Genomic DNA, 20,264 nt, shown 5'->3' on the forward strand with positions numbered 1-20,264 from the left:
ACGGGCTGGAGGAAGCCCCAGGTAAGTGGATGGGCATTTTTATTTTTTTTAACAGCCACCCTGAACCTCTCCTCAGTCAGCTTTGGAACTACTACTTAGAACTAATGTACTTCACTTGCCAAGTGTCATGTTCCTCTCTTCTGCCTAGACCAGCAGTCCACCAATCATTTGCAGACAGCCCGGCTAGCTCAGTCGGTAGAGCATGAGACTCTTAATCTCAGGGTCGTGGGTTCGAGCCCCACGTTGGGCGCAACACTTTTCAGTGGACAACTTTTCCACTTCCAAAAGTAAAATGCTCACACTTCACTGCAAGACAAACATTTTCACTCAAAAGCCCTGAAAAAAAAGCTTTAGGGTAATGGCCAGAGCTCCTCCTCAGAGGTGTAACTACAGGGGAGCAGCTCCTGCAAACACAGGAGTGCCCAGAGCTGGGCCCTAGGCTGTGAGGGTCACAAGGGGTTGCCAAGGGAAAGGGTGTGAAGATTGGGGGCGCCATCAAAGCTTTCCTGGGGTGACCCCATGATTTATAGTTCCGCCCCTGCTCATCAGTCACTCAATCATGAGTTGAACTTACCCGGGGCTTCTAACTGTCCCACGGCAGGGAGGGCACAGGACGTCTGCGGGGGCTGTTAGAAGCCCCAGGTAAGTTCAAATCTCCCCCCCCTCCCCCCTACCCCTTACAGTACTCTAATCAAAAATCAATATTATTTATAACTTTGAGCTACTAACTGTACAAGTATTAAACTTCCCTCTCTTTAAGCCCTCCCAAGCTGCAGCTATTGGCAACATACTGAGTTTACCGCATCTGTCACTGCAGCAGACTAGCAACCTCCCATGGTTTATGATAGGGGGGGGGGGGGGGGGTAGTGATATAAACTAAGTTTGTGTGTGGTAGGACAAGGTAATAGACAGATGTCCTCCTCCCTCAAGGAAAAGCCCAAGTCAGGTGGGCAGGTCACCTTGTTCATATGCCAGACACACCTACCCTAGAGACTGGCTAGAAGAATACGCACACAAGGTGAGCAGAAGAAAAAAAAAACGCTTCAAGGAGAGGCTACCCATAAAATGGAGAATTCTATTAGATTGGCTTATTGACTTTTTCTTCACAATTTGGGCCCTGGGTACCTGAAGAAATTATTGCAATTGCATCACACCCCCCACAACCTCAGATCAAAAGGATCTAATAACTTAACCACCCCCAGAGTTCACCTCAAAACCTTTGGAGCTAGAGCCTGCGGTCATGCTGCTCTTACGCTTTGGAACTCAAGTGCAATTAGGATATCTCCATCCCTGGAAGCATTTAAAAAAAAAGTGTACCAGAGACATTGCTGTAAAAAAAAAACTTTTACCCGGGGCTTCTGCCAGCCCCATCAGCATGGATCGCTGCTGTCTTTATCGCCGACACCAGGTGTCATCACTTCCGCCAGACGCAGCCAGTTATACGCATGCGTAGGGACTCCCTCTGTCTCGCCGGCGCCTGCTTTACCCATGCGCCTATTCAGTATGGAGGGAGCGCACTGCGCTTGCGTTGACTGGCTGAAGTAACGGGACCCGGTACTGGTGAGAGGCAGTGGAGGATGGCAACGTGGGAGCGATCCATGCAAATGGGGCTGGAGGAAGCCCCAGGTATGTATAAATGAATTATACTTTTTTTAAGAGTCTCTTTAACGAGTAACTCCAGTGAAAACAATGTAATAAATTAAAAAAAAAAAAAAAAAAAAAAAGTGCTTAATTTTTACAAAATTTTTGTATAAATGATTTAGGCAGCGTTTGCCCATTGTAAAACCTTTCCTCTCCCCGATTTACATTCTGACATGGTGACATTTTACTGCTGGCAGGTGATGTCAGTGGAAGGAGATGCTGCTCGCTTGTTTTGGCAGTAGAAACAGCTGTTATTTCCCACAATGCAACAAGGCTCCCACAGTGTGATGTCAGAACCATGGTCCTGGGAGGGGTTTCACTACAATAGCCATACAGAGCCCCCTGATCATTTGAGAAAAAAAAAATGTATCACATGGTGACATTTTTACTGCTGGCAGGTGATGTCAGTGGAATGAGATGCTGCAGCAACAAGGCTCCCACAGTGTGATGTCAGAACCATGGTCCTGACATCACACTGTGGGAGGGGATTTACCACAATATCAGCCATACAGAGCTCCCTGATGATTTGAGGAAAGGAATAGTTTTCTCATGGGGGGGAGGGGGGGGGGGTATCAGCTACCGATTTGGATGAAGTTCAATTCTTGGTTATGGTTTCTCATTAATGGTCCACGATCAGGGGGTGTCAGCGTTAAATCCAACCTGATCAGACGTAATCAAGTCACAGATGACGCTCCATCCCCTTCTCTGGAAAAATGGAAGAGAGAAGGGGGACCTGCGTGATCACCTGCCAGGGGGACTTGCAGCCGATCAGGTAAGTTCACTTTGGTTTCCTACATACTTATGTAAAGGGAGGGCTCTGGATAACCGAGCTGCCCCACTCCCCAGTCTGTCCCATTGTTCCTGCGGCGTCCCAGTTGATTTTACTTGTCTTCCTTGGTCTTTAGCATTCCTCAGTCAGCTTTGGAACTACTACTACTGCTTAGAACTAATGTACTTCACTTGCCAAGTGTCTTGTTCACCTCTTTGGCCTAGACCAACAGTCCACCAAGCATATGCAGACAGCCCGGCTAGCTCAGTCGGTAGAGCATGAGACTCTTAATCTCAGGGTCGTGGGTTCGAGCCCCACGTTGGGCGCAACACTTTTCAGTGGACAACTTTTCCACTTCCAAAAGTAAAATGCTCACACTTCACTGCAAGACAAACATTTTCACTCAAAAGCCCTGAAAAAAAAGCTTTAGGGTAATGGCCAGAGCTCCTCCTCAGAGGTGTAACTACAGGGGAGCAGCTCCTGCAAACACAGGAGTGCCCAGAGCTGGGCCCTAGGCTGTGAGGGTCACAAGGGGTTGCCAAGGGAAAGGGTGTGAAGATTGGGGGCGCCATCAAAGCTTTCCTGGGGTGACCCCATGATTTATAGTTCCGCCCCTGCTCATCAGTCACTCAATCATGAGTTGAACTTACCCGGGGCTTCTAACTGTCCCACGGCAGGGAGGGCACAGGACGTCTGCGGGGGCTGTTAGAAGCCCCAGGTAAGTTCAAATCTCCCCCCCCTCCCCCCTACCCCTTACAGTACTCTAATCAAAAATCAATATTATTTATAACTTTGAGCTACTAACTGTACAAGTATTAAACTTCCCTCTCTTTAAGCCCTCCCAAGCTGCAGCTATTGGCAACATACTGAGTTTACCGCATCTGTCACTGCAGCAGACTAGCAACCTCCCATGGTTTATGATAGGGGGGGGGGGGGGGGGTAGTGATATAAACTAAGTTTGTGTGTGGTAGGACAAGGTAATAGACAGATGTCCTCCTCCCTCAAGGAAAAGCCCAAGTCAGGTGGGCAGGTCACCTTGTTCATATGCCAGACACACCTACCCTAGAGACTGGCTAGAAGAATACGCACACAAGGTGAGCAGAAGAAAAAAAAAACGCTTCAAGGAGAGGCTACCCATAAAATGGAGAATTCTATTAGATTGGCTTATTGACTTTTTCTTCACAATTTGGGCCCTGGGTACCTGAAGAAATTATTGCAATTGCATCACACCCCCCACAACCTCAGATCAAAAGGATCTAATAACTTAACCACCCCCAGAGTTCACCTCAAAACCTTTGGAGCTAGAGCCTGCGGTCATGCTGCTCTTACGCTTTGGAACTCAAGTGCAATTAGGATATCTCCATCCCTGGAAGCATTTAAAAAAAAAGTGTACCAGAGACATTGCTGTAAAAAAAAAACTTTTACCCGGGGCTTCTGCCAGCCCCATCAGCATGGATCGCTGCTGTCTTTATCGCCGACACCAGGTGTCATCACTTCCGCCAGACGCAGCCAGTTATACGCATGCGTAGGGACTCCCTCTGTCTCGCCGGCGCCTGCTTTACCCATGCGCCTATTCAGTATGGAGGGAGCGCACTGCGCTTGCGTTGACTGGCTGAAGTAACGGGACCCGGTACTGGTGAGAGGCAGTGGAGGATGGCAACGTGGGAGCGATCCATGCAAATGGGGCTGGAGGAAGCCCCAGGTATGTATAAATGAATTATACTTTTTTTAAGAGTCTCTTTAACGAGTAACTCCAGTGAAAACAATGTAATAAATTAAAAAAAAAAAAAAAAAAAAAAAAAATGTGCTTAATTTTTACAAAATTTTTGTATAAATGATTTAGGCAGCGTTTGCCCATTGTAAAACCTTTCCTCTCCCCGATTTACATTCTGACATGGTGACATTTTACTGCTGGCAGGTGATGTCAGTGGAAGGAGATGCTGCTCGCTTGTTTTGGCAGTAGAAACAGCTGTTATTTCCCACAATGCAACAAGGCTCCCACAGTGTGATGTCAGAACCATGGTCCTGGGAGGGGTTTCACTACAATAGCCATACAGAGCCCCCTGATCATTTGAGAAAAAAAAAATGTATCACATGGTGACATTTTTACTGCTGGCAGGTGATGTCAGTGGAATGAGATGCTGCAGCAACAAGGCTCCCACAGTGTGATGTCAGAACCATGGTCCTGACATCACACTGTGGGAGGGGATTTACCACAATATCAGCCATACAGAGCTCCCTGATGATTTGAGGAAAGGAATAGTTTTCTCATGGGGGGGAGGGGGGGGGGGTATCAGCTACCGATTTGGATGAAGTTCAATTCTTGGTTATGGTTTCTCATTAATGGTCCACGATCAGGGGGTGTCAGCGTTAAATCCAACCTGATCAGACGTAATCAAGTCACAGATGACGCTCCATCCCCTTCTCTGGAAAAATGGAAGAGAGAAGGGGGACCTGCGTGATCACCTGCCAGGGGGACTTGCAGCCGATCAGGTAAGTTCACTTTGGTTTCCTACATACTTATGTAAAGGGAGGGCTCTGGATAACCGAGCTGCCCCACTCCCCAGTCTGTCCCATTGTTCCTGCGGCGTCCCAGTTGATTTTACTTGTCTTCCTTGGTCTTTAGCATTCCTCAGTCAGCTTTGGAACTACTACTACTGCTTAGAACTAATGTACTTCACTTGCCAAGTGTCTTGTTCACCTCTTTGGCCTAGACCAACAGTCCACCAAGCATATGCAGACAGCCCGGCTAGCTCAGTCGGTAGAGCATGAGACTCTTAATCTCAGGGTCGTGGGTTCGAGCCCCACGTTGGGCGCAACACTTTTCAGTGGACAACTTTTCCACTTCCAAAAGTAAAATGCTCACAATTCACTGCAAGACAAACATTTTCACTCTCAAAAGCTTTAGGGTAATGGCCAACACTCCTTCTCAGGGGTCTAACTACAGGGGGAGCAGCTCCTGCAACCACAGGAGTGCCCAGAGCTGGGCCCCTAGGCTGTGAGGGTCACAATGGGTTGCCAAGGGAAAGTGATATAAACTAAGTTTGTGTGTGGTAGGACAAGGTAATGGACAGATGTCCTCCTCCCTCAAGGAAAAGCCTAAGTCAGGTGGGCAGGTCACCTTGTTCATATGCCAGACACCCCTACCCAAGAGACTGGCTAGAGGAATACGCACACGAAGTGGGCAGAAGAAATAAAAAAAACGCTTGAAGGAGATGCTACCCATAACATGGAGAATTCTATTTTAGATTGGCTTATTGACTTTTTCTTCCCAATTTGGGCCCTGGGTACCTGAAGAATTTGTTGCAACTGCATCACACCCCCCCACAAACTCAGATCAAAAAGGATCTACTACTACTGCTTAGAACTAATGTACTTCACTTGCCAAGTGTCGTGTTCATCTCTTCTGCCTAGACCAGCAGTCCACCAAGCATATGCAGACAGCCCGGCTAGCTCAGTCGGTAGAGCATGAGACTCTTAATCTCAGGGTCGTGGGTTCGAGCCCCACGTTGGGCGCAACACTTTTCAGTCAACAACTTTTGAACTTCCAAAAGTAAAATGCTCACAATTCAAGACAAATATTTTCACTCTCAAAAGCTCTGTAAAAAAGCTTTAGGGTAATGGCCAGAGCTCCTCCTCAGGGGTGTAACTACAGGGGAGCAGCTCCTGCAAACACAGGAGTGCCCAGATCTGGGCCCTAGGCTGTGAGGGTCACAAGGGGTTGCCAAGGGAAAGGGTGTGAAGATTGGGGGCCCCAATCAAAGCTTTCCTCTGGGACCCCATGATTTATAGTTAAGCCCCTGCTCATCAGTCACCCAATCATGAGTTGAACTTACCCGGGGCTTCTTACGGTCCCCCGCAGACATCCTGTGCCCGCGCAGCCACTCGCCAATGCTCCGGTCTCCGCCGCACTTCTGGATTTTGCGACCTTCTCCCTCTCCCCTTGATCGTGTACTGGGGGTGATTGCCACTGAACTGACGCATGCGGGAGGATGGCGTGGGATGAATCCGTACTCATGGGGCCAGTGGAAGACCCAGATAAGTAAAAAATATATCTTTTTACAGCAACGTCTCTGGTTTCCTTTGAAGCACAACTGAAGCGAGAGGGATATGGAAGCTGTCATATTTATCTCCTTTTAAGCAATTCCAGTTGCCCGGCTATCCTGCTGTTCCTCTGCCTCTAACACCTTTAACCACAGACCCTGAACAAGCATGCAGCAGATCAGAGGTTTCTGACATTAGTGTCAGATTTAACAACATTAGTTGTGTGCTTGTTTCTGGTGTGATTCAGACAATACTGCAGCCAAATAAATCAGCAGGATGCTAGGCAACTGAGGTTGTTTAAAGAAAGAATATGAAGGCTGCCATTTTTTATCTGAAGCAAGGAACAATTATCAAAGTTTACTCACCTGGGGCCTCTTCCAAACCCTAGCCGCTGCTCCAGTCCTCCTCTGTGCCCCGCTGGCCATCCACAATGATCGGCAACCCACCAGCAGGTCATCTCTTGTGCCTGCGTGGGCACTCGTGCTCACGCTTCCACGTCATCTGGCGTGTACTGCGCCTGTGCAGTAATTGTGTGCAGGCGCACTACGTGCCAGATGACGGACACTTGGGCACTCGCAAAAGAGACGACCAGTCGGTGGGTTGCCAATCATTGCAGCCGGCCAGCAGGACACTAAGGATGACCGGAGCTGCAGCGAGGGAATGAAACAGCTGCTAGGGGCTGGAAGAGGCCCCAGGTAAGTAACCTTTGATAGCTGCCCCTTTCCTTGAAAATCCTTTAAGTCCAAGCTGAAAAGCCACCTGATTAGTCTGGCATTTATGAACGATTTCCTCTGTAACACAGTCCAGCCTGCAACTATGGGGTTGAGTCACTAAAATGTTAACGTACTAAGCACAAGCTTGTGTAAATGAGCGCACGCTATGCACGTTCCTGCCTGTCAGGCAATCTTTTGAAGTTCCGCACAATGCACGGCCACTACTACGTTAATTATAAATCAAATCATGATAGTACCCCGTGATAAATTTCAAAATGCACATCTGGGAAAGGAAAGATTTTACAATAGCCAAACACTGACTAAATAATCCATAAATGCATTTTGCAAAATAAATCGAATAAAATTGGTTACATATTTTTGGCTACTGTAAAAGCTTTCCTTTCCCAGATGTGCATTTTAAAGGAGGCTTAGGGCTGGTTCAGACGGACGTTCGGAGGCGTTGCGTTCGTTGGCGTTGCGTTGGTGATGCGTTCAGGCTTTCAGCAGCGTTCACGTTGCGTTCGGATGCGGTCGCGTTTTTTCTTCCCCTAGGGGGACATTAGCCGTTGCGGTTAACCGCCCCTGGAAGCTACATGTAGCTTCCAGGGGCTCCTTGAACGCCAGGGAAAATCGGGACCCGACCGCTGCGTTCGTGTAAACGCGCGTAAAAGCTTGGTACAAACGCTCCCATTCACTTGAATGGGAGCGTTTAACGCCAAGCCCCGAATGCTGGCTGTAAATGCTGCACAAACGTCCGTCTGAACCAGCCCTTAGATGCTTTCCTTGCGTTGAAAGACATCCATGGCTACAATTACTAGGTTATGCCCAATGATGTTGATCCAGGGATTTTATCTGATTGCCATCTGGAGTCAGGAAGGAATTTTTCCCTTTAGGGGCTAATTGGACCATGCCTTGTAAGGGTTTTTTCGCCTTCCTCTGGATCAACAGGGATATATGAGGGAGCAGGCTGGTGTTGTACTTTGTTCTCTGGTTGAACTCGATGGACCTATGTCTTTTTTCAACCCAAATAACTATGTAACTATATTTTAAGATTTATTTATTTTTTACTACAGTTCCTCTTTAAATAAGAAAAATCATGCCTGAAATCAGAACAAGTTAACTGAACTCCATACTCAAACCAACAAGTAACTGGAGATGGGAACAAAAGAAACTTTATAAAGGAGACAAAACCCAGGATTATGAACAGCAAGGCCCCCCCACCAGGCTTTGTGATTGACAAGCAGTGGCTGCACATTCTATTCATTCCTCTGCAGTTGCCCGGCTAGCTCAGTCGGTAGAGCATGAGACTCTTAATCTCAGGGTCGTGGGTTCGAGCCCCACGTTGGGCGCAAAACTTTTCAGTCAACAACTTTTGAACTTCCAAAAGTAAAATGCTCACAATTCACTGCAAGACCCAGTGTGGTTGGTGGTCAACTGAGATTAGATTTCGGATTCAAATAGATAAAATTATTGTGAAATGGCCGATTTGGTATTTAAAAATTTGTTTTACTGCTGATTTCAACCCCCCCCCCCCCCCCCCTCTACCTCTTTGCAAGATTTCAACAAATCACTGAGAACAAACACAAAAGGAACTAAACAAGTGCAGAACTCCAATCTACAGATGAAGAGCAGCTTGATTGTGCAGAGTCATGGATTGAACAGACACCACCAGGCATTATGCGAGTGCAGCCTAGCCTGATTAGTAAACAGAATCTCGGGCTGGCGGTTTAACACAAAAGGAAGCACACAGTGAGCTCCGTCACATGCGGTTTGGCACGAGGCCCCGAGGTCACAATCCGGCACTCTGCCCAATTTTATTACGAGTCCCTCCCTCGCTTTTAAGCAGAGTATGACCTGGGTGCTCGTGCATCCAACGCTACTGCTGTGTGAGCTGCCAAGTTCTGATTCAGGCACAGACTTTAAATTAAATCTTTATTTGTAATTTTAAAGTGTACCAGAGACAAAAAAATAAAAATAAAGGTTTATACATACCTGGGGCTTCCCTCCAACCCCATACGCACAGATCGCTCCCACGCAGCCATCCTCAGCCTTCTCCAGCTCCGGTACCGGGGTCCTCTAACTTTTTCCAGTTACAGCCAGTCTGCGCAAAAGAAGTGTGCCCTCTACCTATCTCTCCAGCGGCTGCCGAAGAGATACGTAGAGAGAGAGCGCGCGCGCACTTCCTCTTGTGCAGACTGCCCGCGACTGGCTGAAGTTATGGGACCCGGTACCGTAGCTTGCAGGCAGCTGAGGATGGCAGTGTAGGAGCGATCCATGTACGTGGGGCTGGAGGAAGCAAAGTATGTATAAACTTTTATTTTACCATCTCTGGTTTCCTTTAAAGGATACCCGAACTGAAATGTGACATAATGAGATAGACATGTGTATGTACAGTGCCTAGCACACAAATAGCTATGCTGTATTCCTTTTTTCATTTCTCTGCCTGAAAGAGTTAAATATCAGTTAAGTAAGTGGCTGACTCAGTCATGACTCAGACAGGAAGTGTCTACAGTGTGACCCTCACTGATAAGAAATTTCCCCTTTTTAGCTCTTTTTTGCTCTCAGATGCCATTTTTTGCTAGGAAAGTGTTTTATAGTTGGAATTTCTTATCAGTGAGGGTCACACTGTAGCCACTTCCTGTCTGAGTCAGAACTGAGTCAGCCACTTGCATACCTTATATTTAACTCTTTCAGGCAGAGAAAGAAAAAAAGGAACACAGTTATTTGTGTGCTAGGCACTGTACATACACATGTCTATCTCATTATGTCACATTTCAGTTCGGGTATCCTTTACGTAGGTATAAATGCATTTTAACTGCACCACACCAATCCAACATACATACAGCCTGTTTCAGACTGTTGTTCCTCATCAGTGCATGGCAGGGATTGATATGGCTGAATGGGATAAAGCTTGGACCAGTCCTAAGGGCCCTTCCCCACTTGCAGCCATTGCGATGCTGAATTGCAGAACGCTAGCGGTTTTTGAATTGTAAGGTTGCCACTTTAATATAGGAATCGCAGTAGGTATTTTCCACTACCGCAATTCGATTTTTACAAAAGCGCGATCACGCTCGGGAGCAATTTTTATTGTGATTTTGCAATGCAAGGGCATAGCGTATGCAAAATCGAGTGATGCTAAATGTAATTTTAATTTTGCCTACTTACAAAAGAGAGCATTTGTGATAATTCAGCCGTGAGGCCTTGCTCACATTGCGTTCGGCTCGCGTGTCCGTCCGGACATTTTTTCCCGCATTTTGTTTTTTGCTTATTTTTAGCGTTTTTTTGTAAGCGCTTTTGCAGAGAACTTCCGTCTTTTGATCCAGAAAACAAAAAAAAAATAAAAATCTAAAAATAAAAAAAACATTGTATTTGTTTCCAAACGCTCACGCAATCAATAGCCAAACCGATAGTCAAAGATTGTGTGAGCGTTTTGCGGTTTTCCTATACCTTCCATTGAGGCAGATCGCCTAAAAAATGGCACAAGCACCACTTTTCAAAGCGGATTGCAAACTAACCGCTCTGATATGAACTCTCAGAGAATCATTGCACAAGCGCTTTCAAGGGCGATTTTGAAAATCGCCCGCGCTTAAAATTTTACAAAAATAACGCCCTGTGAACAAGGCCTGAATCAGAGCAACTGTATTTTCCCATGATGCATCATTCACGAATTGCTCATGAATTTTCCCAAGTACCTTCTGTTTTATTTATTTATTGTATTTATAAAGCGCCAACATATTACGCAGCGCTGAAAGAAGGCAAAGTTACAATTAGGGCTCGTTTCCACCATTGCGGTGCGGAATCGCCTGGATTCCACCGCTGATGAAATCGCATGCGGATGAGATTCGCATAGGTGAGGGTATATGCGATTTTAACCATGTCACTGCCTGTGTGAATTTACATTGGTACCTATGCGAATTCGCGGCAAAAACAGCATGGGGAAAACGCATGCGATTTCCCTATTAAATACATTGCATGCGATTCGCAATGCATTCCACTCGCAGGCGAATTCTGCGGCTCTTTTGTGGGTTTTTTCACCGCTGAAAAAAAAAAAAACGCACCTCAACAACGCTGCAGTGGAAACAGGCCCATCCACTAGCATTACATGTGCGAATCCGCATGCGTTGGACACATGCGGATTCGCAATAGTGGAAACGAGCCCACGTTTAGCATTTTGATTGATCTGCCAGAATGAAAGAGCTTTAAGGTTACACTTACCGATCAGATTTCCTCTAGCCACATGGAACTCGTTCTTGCCGGAGGTAATCCACACCCCGCTGGTATTCACACCGATTAGGCTGGGCTGACACTGGGACTGCTGCGACCAGACCATCATGCGAAGTTTATCCGCCACTTTTTCTACAGGCGCTTGGGCAACCGTAGCGACCGTCTGTGTGGCCTGGATGAGAGTCTGGAACAGGGTGTAATGGTCAAATACCACATAATCCGTGATGCTGACCTGAAAAAGAAAAAAAGTGTAACAGTATTAATGGGTTAGGTGTCCTTTATTTAAAGACCTTCCCACGCAACAACAAAAAAGATGGGGGGGTGCACAGATCTCGGTAGAATACCTTTATAGTAAAATTTAAGGAACCTAGCCAGTTAGTTTACTTAAAAGGATCCTGAAGCATGAAGTGTATGGAGGCTGGCATATTTTTTATTTATTTTTTAAACAATACCAGTTGCCTGGCTGTCCTGCTGATAGTCTGCCTCTAATACTTTTATCCATAGACCCTGAACAAGCATGCAGCAGATCAGATGTTTCTGACATGGTCAGATCTGACTGGATTAGCTGCATGCTTGTTTCAGGTGTCATTCAGACACTACTACAGCCAAATAGATCAGCAGGGCTGCCAGGCAACTGGTATTGTTTAAAAGGAAATAAATATGGCAGCCTCCAAATACTTTTCACTTCAGGTTCCCTTTAACCACTTGAGGACCACAGGCTTACACCTCCCTAGTGACCAGGCTATTTTTTGCAATTCAGTGCCGCAGGGGGACAGGAGGCGGGCCGGCCAAGCCGGCAGGCGTGTGCACGGCAAGCACATGCGCGGCGGTCAGGTGCGCGTGTGGTGGCTGCGCGCGTACGTGCGGTGACAGACCTAGAGCCCAATTTTTAAACAGGCTTAGGTCACTAGTCCATATAGCGGCCGTGGCCTAGGCCTTTTTACTAGGGAGTATATAAAGAAGTAGCAGATATACGGTAAATTGAAAGCTCAGATGATCATCTTACTGTTTCCGGCCACACATGTATAGGTTTTGCCAGGACTCCACCCACTGGTCATAAGGCACATTACATGTTTGTGTCTAATGACATACATTTGAGGCAGGAGCCTAGTATGCATCTAGCAGTACTACCCACCAATCTGTAAATTTTACTCTGAAGAATGCAAACAGTAGATGACAGTGTTAGGTGAAGCAAGACAATATTTATTACGGGGGAGAACGTATACACTGTTGGAGCTTAGACTTCAATACACGCAGATAGGAACCCATTCAGAACTCTTTACTGAATAAAAACATGCAGAGATTAAATCATACACCACCATCAGGAACAACAGAGTAACCAAGCAGCTCAGGGTGACTCAAACCACTTGGAATGTATAGGGGGATAAAATCCCAAAAAAGGATAATTTGCATATTCAGTAGTGGAGCATTGTGGGTAACCACAAATGTTCACTTATAGCTGAATTATTGCAAGTTTCCTTCTGTTTTAAGAAGGTAACTTTCACCACCACCAGGAAGTGCAGCTTCATTAGAACAGAGAGAATACAGAGTGAATTAAGAAAAGGACACTCCCATAAATACACTAGAATCCCTTTATAGTAAACTTCAAAGGACCAGGAAAGGCAGTTCACTATTTCATAAGTTTACTATGTCAGAATTGGCCATACGTTGTATATTTATACAGGATGCATTTGCTGGGATCTGAGGGCAGAGTTCACTATATCCACAGGTTAATTATAACCAGACTGTATCACCGCTGCATTTTACACACAGGGACAGATTGTGGTTGTTTTACTAGACAGTACTACAGTTTAGGTAATAATCCTGCTGATACTCAACGTACACAATATTGGCCTCAATTCACTAAGCAGTTTAGACTAGTCTACTGATGGTTTTAGTCTACTGATGGTTTGGCGTAAACCAGCAATCGGTGGCATCAAAAAGGAAATTCAAAGGTTTTAGACTTATTTTTAGGGCCAATTCACATGGACGCTTGGCGGCATCCTCCGGCCTTCAGTTCTGCGTCGTCACGTTTGGGAGGGGGGGTGTTTGACAAGGGGTGCCGGCCTTCCTGCGGCCATTGTTGGAATCCCGTCGCGATCGGCGTTTTTTGTCCCCGCCAAGCGTCCGTGTGAACCAGCCCTTAGACCTGGTCTAAAACATTCGGTAATTAGGTCTAATTACCGTACAAGGTCTGAAAGGTGCGTACACACATCTGATTTTATGCCCAATTGTCATTCATACCGGACGTTTGACCGACAAAAAAAAAAAAAAAAAGTTGTTCAGACTCCTTGAACACACAGATGACAAAACGTTTGAAATGCTAATTACATCTAATTTACAGGTCGTCAGACTGGTCAATGGACTTGATAGAGCAATGGACCAGATCAAATGACTGATCAAACAACTTTCAGTCATTTGTACACATGTACAGACCTAACTGTCATTTGAAGGACAGTTAGTCCACGGATCCGCCAAGCGGATCATTCAAAAACTGCTGCTATCAGTCTAATGATCGTTCGTACACACGCCAAACTGGAGTTCAAACGACCGGTTTGAATGACAAGTTGTTCAGAAATATCAGATGTGTGTACGCACCTTAAACATACGAACAAACATCTCCTCTGATGAGCTCTCCTCTGGATACACTTAGACTCCTGCATAATTAATAAAACTCCGTCCTCACATCTAAAATACCTCACAGAAGTACTTTACCGACATAAATCAGCTGATCTAATCTGTCAGAAAAAGTGGGCATGGTTACCCCTTGTTTGCCTTTGTGAACTGATTAATTATTGAATGTTTTAGACCTGTTTTTACACCTGGTCTAAAACATTCAGTAATTACTAATGATTAGTGAATTCCCTTTTGATGAGACCGATTTACACCAAACCATCAGTAGACTAGTCTAAACTGCTTAGTGAATTGAGGCCATAGTAACAGATATGGAACAAGATCTTTCTGAGTCTTGGGTTGTACAATTTAGACAAAATGCCTACTTGCCACCAATGGTCATCGTCGCCTTGTGGCTTCTTTGAGGCGATGCCGGTCCTGAACCACAGATTACCGCTGGCATCCAGAGTCCAGACCGTCTCCTGGTCCCCCAGCGTGATGCACACGGGCTCCAGAGCCTGCCGCTCGCTGCAACGACAGAGGGCAACTCGTCACCAAAGTCCCAAACATACCCTCGGTCAGAAATGGCAAAGCCTTGTGTAGACAGAACCATAGAGGAATGGACATAATGCTGCCTTTTCTCTGCTCGTAGAGTGACCTAATGAGAGAAATCTGCATCTACAAACTGGTTTACACTCATTATCATGCCTGGTACACGATGCAATGCTCCAGTGAGATTGACAATAAACTCACCATCCGATAATTTCCAACATGTTTGATCTGCTTCAGATAGAGAAAGATCGATTTTGTGCAGCACGGATCTCAATCGATCCCTGTTTTTTTTTGTTTTTTTTTTGCTTTTTTTTTTTTTTTTTACTTTAACTGACTCCAAATCCAGAAATCCGTGGGTTGATCTATTTGATTTCCATTGAACATTTTTCTGCGATTTTGTCATCAGCTCAATCAACTATGTAAAGGACAAAATATTTAATAAGAATATTGTATTCATTCAGTTGTAGGAGGTCTTTTTTTTCGTGTTCCCTTTATTTTTTGACCAGTGTATTTTGTCCTTTATTCTCAAATAAGGATAAAGAATAAACAAAGAAAAAACAAAAACTTTATAATGTGATAAGGTCATCCAAGGTCTGAGTCTATGGGAAAACATGATAAAGAGTCCTTGCCATCTTCTGGGTACAAGATAGCATTTATAAAAATTTTTATCAGGCCAACATTTTGCACCAGCAGTACATTTTGTAGGAACAAAAAACATTTCTATTACAGAGAATAAATCTTATTCTGCCATTCTGCAAAGGAAGATGTAAGGTTGCTGTGCCAATTCTTAACAATAGTTTTCCTGGTCATTAGAGTGCCCAGATGAGCCATAAAATTATCTTCGCTATACCTCTCCGCTAAGCCAAATATGCTGGTCAAAGTCCCTAGCTTAGTAGTAAAAGCTTTTTCCACTTTCTCACGAAAATTACCCCAAACCAAACAAGTACACCACATAGGTGAGTACGTTACATCTCCAGCACTTAAAAAGGTTCTTAAAAAAAAATTAAACAAAAATAAAATAAAATTTATTGGGGCTCTGTGCCATCTGTTAACCATTTTAAGCTGGAAAATCTGTAAGTTACAAAATACAAAAATGTATTTTAGCTCTATGCCCTATAATGATCAGCTTTTGCCAGCTATTGCACTTCGTTTAAATAGATGACACTATTGTCCTAGATGCAGCAATGCAAATAATCCCTTTTTTCTACTTGCCTCCTGACTCATTTCCAACAGGCAAGTCACTGGTCATTTGGCTAGAGAAGTTTAAGACCTGCTGGTTGCTTCTTACATTATTTTGTAAAATGTAAAGGTTAAATCCTATTAAACATCCTATTTAATAACCCTTTGCAGAGTCCTCCTAAACATAAAAAGGACCAGCACGGAGGGTTGAAAGGTCAAAAAGGAGGAGAGGGACCCTTAGTGACAGTGCTAATCTGCATACAAACACTTGTAAAAATCCGACAGGAAATCTACCACTGCAGCTAAGTTTACCTGATGAGGTCACATTGCCAAACTTCCCCCTCTGGGCAGAAGCTGCTGACTCCTTCCCTGTAGAGGAGGCCTCGCTGTTCCGTGAGGGCCCAGACCACGTTATTCCGAGCTGTGACCTGGGACAGGGGGCATGGGCAGTCCACCTTTATGGCCCTGGCACATGGGCGGTCCACGCTGAGGCCTGACAAAGACACGGAGAGTGGCTGGTAATATTTACGATCATGAAATTTGCACCATTTTCAGACAGTGGATACTGTAATCACGCCAACTCTTCCGATTATTCAAACAAGACAGTTCAGATCTTTATCCTTTAGGCCCCTTTTACACTTGATTTATAAACCTGCATTGTGCTACCCTGTTTTACTGCAGGATAACCCAACAGCAAGGCAGAGCAATGAGGCCTAGTATACTTACTGCCTCGTGTTGCGCAGGAAGTGCCTGATCCGCTAACGAGCTGCCGCACTTCGCACATTACCTGCCGACTTCTGTGGCAATGGGAGTAATGGCACAATAGATGAGAGAAAAAACTGGCACTAGATGTCAACAAGAAGGCATGGGTCTGATGTACCGGATTCCGTACTCAATGCATACACGTGCAACTCAGAAACAAGCACTGTATTTGTAGCAAAAAGGAAAATGAGGCACTGTGATTGCAAAAGTGAAATACCTTTAATCTACAGTTGGAAGACACATCAGGGTGAACAGTGGGAGTGAGGGAGGCCTCCCTCACCCCCACTGTTCACCCTGATGTGTCTCCCAACCGTGGAATAAAGGTACTTGACTTTTGCAATCACAGTGCCTCGTTTTCCTTTTTGCTACAAATGCAATGGGAGTAATGCAAGTCAACTGGCAAAACACACATTTTAAAAATATTGGTGGTGGCAGCGCACGACGAGAATAAGATAGGGAAAACTGGAATCTCCGCGATGTACTCCCTGTCCAGCAGGAAGTACATCACTCGGCAAGGGGCAGCGAGGACCGTGCAGTGCTATACATAGGACCCTGTTGCCGCACTACCGCAGGGTCAGGTCTGTGGTTTGGTGCAATGCTCTGGGGGGGGGGGGGGGGGGGGGGGGGGGAAATCGCACTACAAACGCGCATGTCAAGTGTAAAGCCGGCCTTAAAATTATTCCTCCACAAACATCCGCTGCACATAGCAGTCAGGTGGTCCCTGGAGAGGGTTATGCACACCCGATAATGTGCCGAGCACATAAGATTATTATAAACTTTGCAACCTGCTTGATCATCAGCCTGTCCAGCCGGCAGGGTCAGGAACCGAACCCAACCCACCTGCTGTGACCCGCCAGCCCTTCCTCCCTGTGCTGAGCAACTACAACAAAGCAAGCGCTTTTTATTTTGGAATTATTGTGCAACCACAAATACATAAATGCATAATATAGAGCCATAAATAATATACCGTATACCCATACATACCTGTTTGTAAGTACAGGTCACCATTGGTGCGAATGATCCAGGCAGTATCATCGCTCAGCGCAACGAATGAGGCCTGAGGTAAGGCCTCGTACCAGTGCCTCTTCCCTTTTATGGTCACCTTCCCACAGGCGAAGGCCTTATCTGTTTTCTGCTCAATCTTCCACAGCAGGTTTCCTGCACAAGTGAAAAACCCCATTTTACTGATGCTGCAAAATCTTAAAACTCAATTGTAAAAAGCATACAGCAGTCCTTTATGGCATGATGGCAAGTGGCTAGTACCTCTGCCTTACAGCGCTACAATTCTAGATATGACACCTTGCATTGTGCACACTATATTCGTGCGGGTTTACCCTGGGTGTTTCAGCTTCCTCCAACATCCCAAAACTACAGGAAGTAAACGCATACTGCATGGGTATAAAATCACCGGCTGTATAGGTCGTCATGGATACTGGTGCCGGTACATGAACGTTCACAGTCATGTGCAGTGACAGGCCAAGATGGACAGCTTTCCAAAGGGGAACAGGGGCTGAAGGGAGCAGCACAGAATGACTGCAAGAGACCAGGGAGACTACATGGAAAGTTAAGCAGGAACTGTCACGTAAATCTTAAAATTTAAATTTTTTTTTTAAATAAATATGTATGCGTTTTTTAAGCAAAATATGTTTTTTTTTATTATTATTATTCCCTCCCTCCCTGCATCCAGCCAATCATGCGATCGGCTGTCATAAGCTTCTGCCTAAGAGAACCGATCACTCATGTCCCCCATGGGGCACACGGCTGTCCCCAGTACAGCACTGCTGCTGATCGCAGCGCTGTACCATGTAAATAGACGGCGATCACGCCGTCTAACAGGAGACTGAAGAAGGGGCGGAGCTCAGCCCCCATTCCCCCCCATTCCCCCCCCCCCCCCCCCCCCCCCCCGAGCAGGAGATGCGCGCGATCTTCTGCAAATCAGAGCCCCAGTAGGCGGTCCTGGGGCTGCCGCCACACCCATTGGTGTTAGCCGGTCGGCAAGTAGTTAAAAATAAAGAAAACCCTGAGAAACCCCATGAGAAGATGGGCTAGTCCAAAATCTGCCGGTAATGTCAGATTTCTACTACTTATTGTAAGTGACGGCAACATAGGAGAAAAGTATAGTAGTTATCTGTGCAGGCGCTTAACATTAAATCTTATCACTAGTGCCAGTTCCAATTGTTCAAATCAATAGTAACAGTTCCAAATTTCTGGTAATCTTGATAAACTCCCCTCAAACAAACAGACAACCCCACACTGGGTACTCTCACCGAATCTGCAGGCTGATTGTGTTACAGATCAGCTAAAACGCGTTTTGATGATATCCCGTCGGTCTCCAATACAGCTTTTATCTATGACTCATCTATGACTCATCAGCCTCTGATGAGTCAGATGACGAAACTAGTAAGGCGGAGCTTCCGTACGAGTGTGAGCTGGGAGACACGCTGCAGATGAACACGGACGCTAACGAGACCTCTGAGGATTTATTTACATGCGCATGACCCAACGATGTTTGTGAGTGTATTGATGTGGTTTTAATCTTTTAATAAATACCGAGTTACGCTATGTAGTGCCTGTTTCTGAGTTTAAGGTAACCAGGAAGAAGGCCAAGCATCCTAAAAGTGAAACATAAAGCGCTGTAGCTGATCTCCTACAAGTGGTCAGCATTATAATCCGGTGAGCGGTTAACAGTACCATCACAATACTGGTGGAGGGCTGTCACGTTTTTTTGGCACTGTATTGGTGGAAGTGCTACACTGGATGTCACATGTGTTATAGTGTAAACTGGATCACGCTATGTTCGTTTATTCCTGTTTGAGTTCTAGATAAAAGCTGGATTGGAGACCGACGGGATATCATCAAAACACGCGTTTTAGCTGATCTGTAACACAATCAGCCTGCAGATTCGGTGAGAGTACCCAGTGTGGGGTTGTCTGTTTGAGGGGAGTTTATGAAGATTACCAGAAATTGGAACTGTTATGCTGGGAATACACGGTTCGTTTTTGCCTTCGTTTAAACCTTCGATTCGTTCGGTAAACGAATCGAGTGTTGAAAACGTATGTGAAAATAGTCATAATCTCATTATAGTTTCGATTAATAGACCCCAAAAACGAACGACTAGTGATCGAACATGTTTGATATTATCTCTCTTTATCCATCTAATCGAGCCATTGGTAGGCTTGATGGCTGTTCAGATCGATTATATATTCGTTTATGCTAGTCCGTCCCTGTAAAAAGGGATTTTCGTTTCGTTTCTTTGCAGCCTTCGATCATTGGAAAAACGAAACCATCAGAATCGGAAAAAAAAACTAAACCGTGGGTGGTGATATTAACCGTATGACTGATTATTTCGGGATCGAAAAGGACAAAAGGCACAATCGAAACGAAGGTTTAAACGAAGGCAAAAACGAACCGTGTATTCCCAGCATTACTATTGATTTGAACAATTGGAACTGGCACTAGTGATAAGATTTAATGTTGAGTGCCTGCACAGATAACTACTATATTTGATAATAGGGCGATTACCCCCCACTGTGTAGCGATCTATAGAAACGAAGGAACTCTTGTAGTTCATAAGGTGTATTTTGTATTGGAGATATACACAGTTTGCATTTGAGGAGCGCTCATAGCCACCTATAGATTATAGGAGAAAAGTAATTTATGGCTCATTTTAACTCTGGAAGAAACATACTTATTTGTATAGGTTTACAAATATTTTAGATTTTAAGATTTTCGCGACAGAGGTCCTTTAAGGGTCAGAGCTGTCTGGT

At 45.3% G+C, this 20,264-nt stretch overlaps 1 protein-coding gene and 5 non-coding genes across 9 annotated transcripts in view; 5 read left to right on the plus strand and 1 right to left on the minus strand.

Moving 5' to 3' along the window:
• Positions 1–20,264, minus strand: part of TECPR2 (tectonin beta-propeller repeat containing 2) — a 131,732-nt gene that overhangs the window by 54,121 nt on the left and 57,347 nt on the right. For all 4 annotated transcript variants that reach the window (XM_068254631.1, XM_068254634.1, XM_068254633.1 and 1 more), the window contains 4 exons: positions 17,482–17,655; positions 16,048–16,228; positions 14,391–14,532; positions 11,383–11,623 (listed from right to left, as the gene is read on the minus strand). In XM_068254631.1, coding sequence (XP_068110732.1) covers positions 11,383–11,623; positions 14,391–14,532; positions 16,048–16,228; positions 17,482–17,655 — 738 coding nt within the window. The remainder of the gene's footprint in view (positions 1–11,382; positions 11,624–14,390; positions 14,533–16,047; positions 16,229–17,481; positions 17,656–20,264) is intronic.
• On the plus strand, positions 178–250 carry TRNAK-CUU (transfer RNA lysine (anticodon CUU)). The gene has a single exon. It is a non-coding gene; the product is annotated as a tRNA-Lys (tRNA).
• Positions 2,664–2,736, plus strand: TRNAK-CUU (transfer RNA lysine (anticodon CUU)). Its single transcript has one exon. It is a non-coding gene; the product is annotated as a tRNA-Lys (tRNA).
• Positions 5,154–5,226, plus strand: TRNAK-CUU (transfer RNA lysine (anticodon CUU)). Its single transcript has one exon. It is a non-coding gene; the product is annotated as a tRNA-Lys (tRNA).
• Positions 5,854–5,926, plus strand: TRNAK-CUU (transfer RNA lysine (anticodon CUU)). The gene has a single exon. It is a non-coding gene; the product is annotated as a tRNA-Lys (tRNA).
• TRNAK-CUU (transfer RNA lysine (anticodon CUU)) lies at positions 8,444–8,516 on the plus strand. Its single transcript has one exon. It is a non-coding gene; the product is annotated as a tRNA-Lys (tRNA).

This window comes from Hyperolius riggenbachi, chromosome 9 (assembly GCF_040937935.1).
Source record: "Hyperolius riggenbachi isolate aHypRig1 chromosome 9, aHypRig1.pri, whole genome shotgun sequence".
NCBI lineage: Eukaryota > Metazoa > Chordata > Amphibia > Anura > Hyperoliidae > Hyperolius > Hyperolius riggenbachi.